The 9373-nt window shown below is 42.8% G+C and overlaps 1 protein-coding gene across 5 annotated transcripts in view; it reads right to left on the bottom strand.

The window, feature by feature from the left end:
• Nucleotides 1-101: 101 nt before the first annotated feature.
• Nucleotides 102-9373, bottom strand: part of LOC122716180 (basement membrane-specific heparan sulfate proteoglycan core protein-like) — a 126556-nt gene continuing 117284 nt past the window's right edge. For 3 of the 5 annotated variants that reach the window (XM_043939028.1, XM_043939030.1, XM_043939031.1), the window contains 3 exons: nucleotides 7733-7883; nucleotides 7005-7165; nucleotides 102-3359 (listed from right to left, as the gene is read on the bottom strand). In XM_043939028.1, the coding sequence (XP_043794963.1) occupies nucleotides 3259-3359; nucleotides 7005-7165; nucleotides 7733-7883 (413 nt within the window). In that variant the 3' untranslated portion in view covers nucleotides 102-3258. The remainder of the gene's footprint in view (nucleotides 3360-7004; nucleotides 7166-7732; nucleotides 7884-9373) is intronic. The other 2 variants (XM_043939029.1, XM_043939032.1) reach the window with 1 other exon arrangement.

The raw sequence follows: 9373 nt of genomic DNA, 5'->3' as shown, positions 1-9373 counted from the left end.
AAAAAAAAAAAAAAAAAGAAAAAAAAAAGGAGGGAAGAATACCGAGCAACTGCACTGTGATGCTGTGTGATACAGGTGGAAACGAACGTGAGATAGAGTCGTTTTATATCATCATATTACATTTATTGAAACAGTATTCACGTCGATGAATATCTTTACAGTATAATAAGTCTGTACTCGTTTTGCCGCATTTTACCTCTCTGCCACTTTGATTCATGCTTGACGTTCCTCTATAACATGGTACATTATCGATTATGAATTTTTTTTTTTTTTTCCCTTTATTCTTTATGTACAATGCGATCTAGGCTTAACTATATAAATTGTGCAACATTTCGTAATTATGCGAGTCGCGGATATCGATTATCTAGTGACACAATTAACGTGTAACGTCCCCTCTCGATATTTTTCTGCTTCTTTTCTTTGATTATCAGCGATTGACGCGTGTTTCGAGTGAGCTTTATCGTTTTTTATCTTTTTCTTTTTCTTTTTTTTTTTTTTTTTTATCTCGAACGCGAGATCATTATCGATATTACGTGAAATGATGACATTCAGAGTCTCTTATGCGTAACATCGAACCTAGATCGTTATTATAACCGAACATCATTTCAAAGGAACGAGACTCGAAGATGACGAGAATTCGAAACAAAGTATATTTAAATATATTTGAAAATTGATGAAGAAAAAGATTTTTTATTATTATTACTTTTTTTAAATTTTTTTTCTTAATCAATAACGACGATTCTCCCTTTCTTGTTCCAACATTATTATTTAAATCGATCAATTCGTTTAATCTCCCGAAAACGTTAAATCTCTCTGAATAATATCATACACGAATAACATTCCGAATCTGTATCTATATTCGATCCTTTTGATTTCTCGTTAGATCATTCTTTTTCACGTATCATCTCTTTTTTTCTGTTTTTTTTTTTTTTTTTTCTGTTTTACTTTAAACAACCGCACTTTAACGCTATCCTCACGCTTCAACTTCAAAATATTGTCCTCTCACAACGACATAAATTACCGTATAAACTATACAAGAAGGAATAATATATTATATCGCGAACCTTCCCTTTCTCGCCTCTCCGTGTTGTAAAATCCGTGCAACGTAACACAGTGAATTGCAATTTCTGGCAGTTTCTGGCAGTTTCTTGTTTTACATCGTATATGCACCAGACTCTTTGGCCACGTGGTACAACGTTATAAAAAATCTATTTAAACCTATGATTAAATCGCGTCTTAACTCGCTCTACATCGTTATGATATCGTTTTCCGTTTACATTATTTATCCGTAATAAATCTACTAATTAAATTCACTACCGTCTTGTGTCTTTAGAAGATCGCGCGTGTTATCTTCACGACAAACTATCCTGGAAGGAAGAAGGCTGACGAATCGACAGACGAAGAAAGAAAAAAAAAGAAAAAAAAAAGAAAGAGAAAAGAAAAATTCGATCAACTTCGAACGAATTATTTACTCTCGATTTGAAATTCATCTCAATTCATCTCAAAAAAATTTCGACGATCATCCGATTATCAGAGATTTTCATTTGTATTCTTCGAAACAAGAAATGGAACGTTTCTTCCTCGTTCACGGATATCTATTAGCAGATACTCTTAATCGTACATTTATATTATCCTCGTATTCTTATCTAAACACGAGCCCTATGCTTAAATCGCGTCGGTAGAATTCGTAATTCCTACGATAAAGGTAAATTTGTAAATTCCTTCTCGCGGATTAGCGTGATTGCATCGTTTCGATTTAGAATCGGCGACGAATCGATCGTTCGCCGATACAATTCAATTCAGAATTTTTTCAGAGAAAACGTCCACTGAAAAAGAAAAAAAAAAAAAAAAGAAAGAAACAGGAATTAAACAATCACGTTCCCTGGAAACACAGTGTGAGCAGTTATCGTGAGCAACAACGAATCGACATCGCTTTGTCCCTCGTTCACCCCGTACAATTCTTTCCCTCTTCAACAAACAGAAACATATCGAACGCGATTGATATTAATGACAATTTATCCTTCCTAAAAAAAAAAAAAGAAAAAAAAAAAAAAGACAAATTACGCGTCGATGGAAGAAAAAGAATACCGTCTGTATATCGATCAAGAATCCTCTCGCTGAAAACTGTCGGGAACTCGTCCTCGCGAAATTACAGTGAATTCCGGAGGCCGACCAATCGGATCTGGGCAAACTCCGACCGACCTAATCCCGTGATCAACGATAACACGGAAAGTTTCATACTTTAAACGTTCGAGACGGAAATCGAAATAGTTCCTTTATGTACATACGTTGCCCAGATCCGCGATTCCCGTAATTCTCGATCACGTTTTCTCACTGTACAAACGAGGTCGCGACGAAATCGCTATTTATCGAACGGTCCTTCTTTCTTCTTCTTCTTCTTCTTCTTCTTCTTTTTATATATATATACAGAGAAACTTACGCTACGTACTCGACATACACGATCTCGGACGGGTCAATTAATCGTCCCGCTCAATCGTCGGATCGTATATAATTACCGATCTCGAGAAGTCCGTTAGACGAGCTGTTCACTAGTATTTCGAAGCCGCTTTTTGATAAACACGCTTTGGACACACTCGTTCATCGATCGCATCCGATCTTCAGAGTCAGTCTCGCATCTCTCGGAATCCTTTAATCGAATTCTTTTTTTTTTATCCGAGTTTCGCAGAGGTATACAAATACGACGAACCTTTTGCATTTTCTCTCTCTCTCTCTCTCTCTCTCTCTCTTCACTCGCGAGGCGAATCACACACCCCCTCCCCCCCACACGATGGCCGATGAAAAATTGCTAAAGAAATATAGACGTATGGAATAGTTTATGACGTGGAATGAAAATTTACGGTAAAAACGTACGTGTGCAAAGTCGAGCTCCACTTTCCGTGTCACTGCGTTCACCACCACTGCGTCCAGATCCACTGCACTTTGTTCCAACCCCTAAACCCCTTCTTCTCTCTCCCTGCCCGCCTTCCCCCATTCCTCCCCCATTTAAAACCACCCCCGATGATTTCGCAGCGTTGGCAGCAGCGCTAAGTCACGTTTCTATTCTCGCATTCCGTATGCTTTCCTCTTAAAGGAGAGACGCGGCCTTCTCCCTCGTTCGCGTTTTTTACCTTTGAACGAGAACCACCAACCCCTCCTCCTCCGCCTCCTCCTTCCTTCGGGCACCGTCTCACCGGTTCACGAAACGAGCTCGACCAGCCCGTGGCTTCGAAGTCGCACGATTCACAAGCACGATACCGCTCACCTTAGCAGATTCGAGATCACCAGAGTAAGGGTCGCCGATAAAATGGTGGGCGCGACGCCGCAACTTCCGCCGTGTTGCATGGCCGCTGGATGTTCCCCTGCAACAGAAATCATCAATCCTCTGTTCATCATCGATTTTAATCAAACGCACGCTTCAATCGATCGACCAACGATCAATATATAGCGAAACGGACCGAGAGATCCCTCGTCGTACCGGTCATCATCTACGACATTTCCTCTCGATATCTCGTGGGAAAGGAAAGGTAGACGAAAGAGACAAAGGTAGACAACGAGATTTTCTGTCGTAATACGCGCGTTGCAAAATAACTTTTAGCGACGAGAAGCGAGGAAACGTAACGAGAGCGAGCCAGCAGCGGGTCGACGTTAATCACCAACTATCCCCTCGGTCTATCGACTATTCCCCGATTTCCATACATACATTTCATATATCCAGACAAATGTTAACGGTGTATCGCGTCGGATGAGCATAGGCCGATGCACGCCGGCCGGTAATAAAGATAATCAGGGGCGGTGGTGGGCAAGCAGCAACCCTGCCGGTTGCTGCGTGCCCCTTCTCGCGCGGCTTTGCGATTTACGATCGAATCGAAAATCTCGTTCGCCCGGTTTCGAAGGCAGGGCTTGTCCCGCGCGGACGAGGGTCGGAAGGGGAGGGAAGGGTAGGGACGACGAGGAGGAACAGCGAAATCGTTGCATCGCTCGAAAACGAAAAACGGCGCCGGCCGTTCGTCGTCGGCCTCCCTCGGCCTCGACCCGCCCGCGTAATTGCGTTAATGCGCGGATAGTGCGCGCCACACCACGGATAATCCTCGCGGCTGTGCGCGCCGGTTTATCGCGAAATAATTGAAATTTGCGGTCAATTTTGCCGAGTAATCAGCCGTGTTTGAAATAACGTCGGTGCCGCGCCCCTCCCCCGCCCTGCCCACGGGGGGGAGGGGGCCGATTGTAAATTAATTATGCAGACGAACTGCGCGCCATTAATTTTCATCCGTTATGCCGCGAATCGTTGCCAACGCGGGCGGCCGCCGCTGCGAGGGGATCGATTTCGATGGGGGTATCAATGGGGGTGTAGAATGAAATCCTGTATCGACGGCGAATTTCGCATCGTCTTTGTGCGAGGAGCACGCGAAAGTAAGCTGGATTGAAATTCCATCGACCGAGGATGGCGGCTCGGTTGATAATCTCGACGCGTATAATTAATACCGCGTTGATTACCAGTTCATTGTCGGTCGATTATGGTGTCCGCGGGGGATCGCGGATTCTCGTTTCGAAACAGCCCGATCCGACTCTCATCGTGACTCGGCGATGAATCTAATACAGTGCGTCCGATACGGATTTGATTAGACGCACGATTGTTGTCCAGATTTCTTCCACACGTTCGAGAATAATGCGAAAGTTTTAAAAAAAAAAAAGTGTCTCTTCTTTTTTCTTTTCCTTTTTTTCTTCTTATTAGCAGCCAATTGAATATTTTTCACGACCGTTTTTCGGTAATTATCGAAAACCGATAAAGGGAGGAGGGAGGAATTCCCTTCGATTCTTGCCGCGATCTCGAATGTGTTTAACTAAAATTACAATTTCGAGTTTGGACCCAAGTTTTCACCGTGGTAGCTTCATTCGTTCGATTCGATTTCCCCGACTGCTCCTCCACCACCTTCGCTCGTAATTTTCATAGAAGCCGGTCGATCGGGCAACGCGAAGGGGCGGCAATGAGCCGTACACAACGAGGCGAGTGAGTCGTCAAGTGTAGTGACGTGTTTCAATCCAGAGACTTTCTACACGGATGCGCGGGTAGCGGTGATTGACAGGCTGGATTGGTGAAGTTGCCGCGCAAGATATTGCATGTGTTATCGCGAGTGTTGCCGGCTGACAATAGATCAAAACCAAGTGAGGAACGCGCGAGGAAGGGGTGGGCCGAGTACTTGCGCGCGGCCCCAATATACGAGCCTGTCAAACTTTATGACGAGGGATTTCGATGCTTGATGAATGAACAGGCCCCGTCCCTTTTCCGCCTCGCGCACAACCCCCGCAACCTTCTCCACCATTCTGCCCGCCACCATTCAACTTGGCGATACGAGGGCGGCCATTGTCGGGGAATTTGTCCAACGATCGCGGTGCAAAAGGGGCGGCGATAGATACATCTTCGATGTCCAGCCTCCAGGGAGGGGTGGGTCGGTGGATGAGTGGGTGGACAACGGTGGCCACGTTCCATCATTTTCAAAGTGGACGCTCGACCGATTCCAACCGCGTGCATTTCGATGGGGATAAAATCGACGGAGGGTTCGTGGATTTCGACTCGTGGATTTCGATTCGTGGATTTCGATTCGTGGATTTCGATTCGTGGATTCGTTCCGTGCTCGCTCGCGATCGTAAACCACGAAATTTTCGATAATTATCGCGGGATTAATGAAAGGTATACACTTGTTGGAGAAAAAAAATTGAAGAAGGCTTTGGATGCGTTCTCGTTCGCGAAATTCCCGCTTTTCTTCAACGATCGTTCCAAGCCAAACGTAGTTCACTTCGACTCGTAAACGTTCCACTTCCTACGATAACGTAGAATTCATTAGAACCGTTTCTCTGCTCGTGAAAGTAACGAGCGATCAAAGAGGAAAAGAAATGCAAATCCGTGTAAAAGCTTTCACAAAAGTGCGTGAAATAAATATAAAATTCATTAAGAATTTTTTTTAGAGAAGAAGCATCAAATTTTAACCATCTCGTTTCCTTTCGATGAACGGTTTAATAGCAGATGTGACGAGACGTTTTCGAAAGGAATCGCGTTAAAATGCTCGCGATTTAAGAAATGTCACGCGATTCTACTCCTTAAATGCGTTTGCTCGCGACGTTTATGGAGGAGCGTGTACATGACGGAGCCTCTAACGCGCTACGTTTCAACGACTCTGCGTTAAATCTCGGAGAGGAAAAAGAAAAAAAAGAGAGAGAGAGAGAGAAAAAAATACGAAACACGCCTAAAAACGGACGCATATCGACGTCACACGTTGAGAAACTAGCTATATATATATATATATAGGTTTAAAACAGATAGCATTCCGGCTGGATATAAAAATAAATCGACGGAATAAAATTTCTCTGAATCCGGATGAAACGCGAACCAATAAACGAGCAGGCAAAAGGGTGAGTTTCGATTCTACGCGCAAATTTCCTGGATGAAACGCACTATTTTTTTTTTTTTTTTTTTTTTAATACTCTTTTCACCAATATATATAATATTCTAAACCAAAAGTGTATTTCCAACCCTTCGCTCGTAATCGGTTTAATAATAATTAATCGAAATAATTCCACGTTGTAATAATTGAATGGATTATTAACCGAATTTGCTAATTTCGTTATTAATAAATTACAGTGTATTTCATACAGGACGCATTGAATTCGTAACCTAATTTGTAATTTCGATACAGGGCGTTTAATTCTTGTTTGAACGAGATCGAAGAATCGAAGAGAAAAAACAATTTTTATCCTTTAGACATTCCTTCTTAAAGGATAAACAGCGTTACAAGAAGAAGAGTATGGATCAATATTAAGAAACTTGTGTGTCACGGCGCAGCTACGTCTAGGCGCAAGACTGATCGTCGCTCTCGAGTCCCGAAGAAATTAAGTTAAGCCATGACGGAGTGGGACCCATGAGGGAGACAGGGCTGGAGGGAAGAGAGAGAGGAGGAGAGGTTGGGTCGGTCGAACGAGAGTTGAGGGAATAAAAAGGGCTCTCTTACCATTCAGCACGTGGACCATCACGCTGGCTGGATTCGCGTTGCTGGGAATGCAGGTGTAATTTCCGCTGTCGGTCAATCTGGCTTGTGTCACCAGAAGTCTGCTCGTCGTGCCGCTTTCCGTCTTCTCCGTCTCCAAGGAAACCCCGCCCCTACGGTGAACGCTGAATTATCAAAGATACTTTGCTACTGTGCACACACGTTGTAATTTGTTAAAAAGGAAACTTAACTGTCTCTAAAGGGTGCGCACCATTTGCTGCTCGTCTTGCTGCCGTCGCGAGATGCATCGACACGCGTTCTCGACTTATTCTGATTCGACACGCTTCGAAGGGTTTCAACCGAATTTCATCCTTTCCAATTTCTCACCTATTTCCATACGGATTCGCGAGACAAAACGATCATCATCTTAAAAACCGATTGGAGATCGCGAGAAGACGCGTTGTCGATGTTCGAATTGTAACAAAACATCCTCCGAAATAAATAGGATCTTTACGATTCCTCTAATTTTTCACGATGGTGGAAAAAGATGGAGAAGGGATGGAAGGGGTGCATCACGTTCGATGCATCTCTTTCTCACAACGTGCACCAGCGATAATCGTAACGCAAGGCAATCGAACGGAAGGGAAATTTTCTCGCCTCCTCTGCCTCCCAGTTGGCTAAGGATGCGCGGTGGCGAGGGGTGAGGGACATTTACGGGGAGAACTCGAGAACTTGATTCTCGTGGCTTGTACCTGGGACTGTCGAAATCCACCACATCTCCTCCGTGATGCCACGAAACGCTGCTGGGCGGCGTACTTTGCACATTAACGGTGCACGTGAGGCTTATCGTGCTACCCTTCTTCACGTACACGTCTTCCGGGCCCACGATTTTCGCCTGAGCGGCTGCAACACACATCGGAAATCGGCCGTTTAAACACTCTGCTCTCGATCCCGTTTAAAATTTCGTTTATTCGCTCTCTCTCTCTCTCCCTCCCTCCCTCTCTCTTTCTCTCTTGGAATAATTTCTGCTCTCTCTCTCTCTCTCTGTTTCTTAACTCTGAATCTCAGAGATTCGTTTTAAAAACGTTTTCGTTTTTCGCCCGATGAAGAAACGTCGAATTTGAAACTGGCGGTACGTATGCAACGGTTTCGAGCGTAAAGAGGCTCGATATATTCCACGTGTTTCTCGCGTGAACGTGTTTAGCGGTTACGTGGTAATTAGTGTAATGGACGTATTAACTAGTAAATCACGCGTCTATTTATGGAAACGTCGCCATTTAGAATTCCATGAAATTATTTCGAAAACCGATCTGGTATAATGGCAGGTAATCGGTTTCGTATTATAAGATCCGGTATCAAATTGCGGCGAATAAACTTAAATTCGGTGTGTGTATGTGGGTGGGTGTGTGTACACGTGTGTATGTAATACCGTATGCAAATGCCGGAGGCCGAGTATCCGCCAAGTTGGTGGCTGTGCTCGTGACTAACATTCGAAACGAATTTCGAGCAAGTTTTAATGGAACTTCGAGGCTCGAGGCCGGGCGAAAACGAAAATAAAAGGAAAAAAACTATCCAAGTCGAAACTTACGTTGTTGCCGTGAATATTTTAATTGCCACGGAAGTGAGGCTAGAGCAAGCTGAGTCAGGCTTTGTGTACGTAAAGCGCGTTCATCGAAAGTAAATATTAATCACGTTGCCGTGTTCTGTGGATTGAAATTTCTAAGAACCTTATTTAACAAAAACAAAACAAAACAAAACAAAAGAAAACAAAACAAAAAGTATTCCGATAACGTAACGTGGTATTTCGATCTAATAATTTCGAATATTATATTCTCTGTAATAATAAAAATTGAATCAGATTTTTCATCGCGAAAGTTCAAAATACGAAAATTACTTCGCGAGTTTATTCTCATACGAATTTTGTTTCTCTGATATCGAAATAGAAAAATTAAAAAAATCATAATTCTACACGTTTTATTTATAACAGATTATCAGAATACTTGGCGATCCTGTTAAAAAAACAATAATGTCCTTATATTTCAATCACTGGTAGTTGTTACAATTTCTACGTAGTTTTCGACAATGAATCGAGACCATGCCAAATGCCACGCGAAATACCATTCGTGCCATGATAAATGCACCAAACCTCTCCATTTATATGCTTTTTCTCTCGATGCAATCTCGCATTCTTCGAAATGGGCCACGATTTATCTCGAAATAGAAAAAAAAAAAAAAAAAATCTACTATCTTGCCATTCGATAAAATCAAAATAAATCACTCACTTCCACGGTACATTCTTCAAAAAGGATTAAAAAAGAAACAAAAAAAGAAAGAAAAGAAAAAACAAAAAGAGAAAAGAAAAGAAGACAAACATATATATATATCTACCTTCT

Source organism: Apis laboriosa, unplaced genomic scaffold (genome assembly GCF_014066325.1).
Source record: "Apis laboriosa isolate Shangri-la unplaced genomic scaffold, ASM1406632v1 scaffold42_cov153, whole genome shotgun sequence".
NCBI classification, from domain to species: domain Eukaryota; kingdom Metazoa; phylum Arthropoda; class Insecta; order Hymenoptera; family Apidae; genus Apis; species Apis laboriosa.
This window is presented reverse-complemented; position numbering and strand designations above follow the sequence as displayed.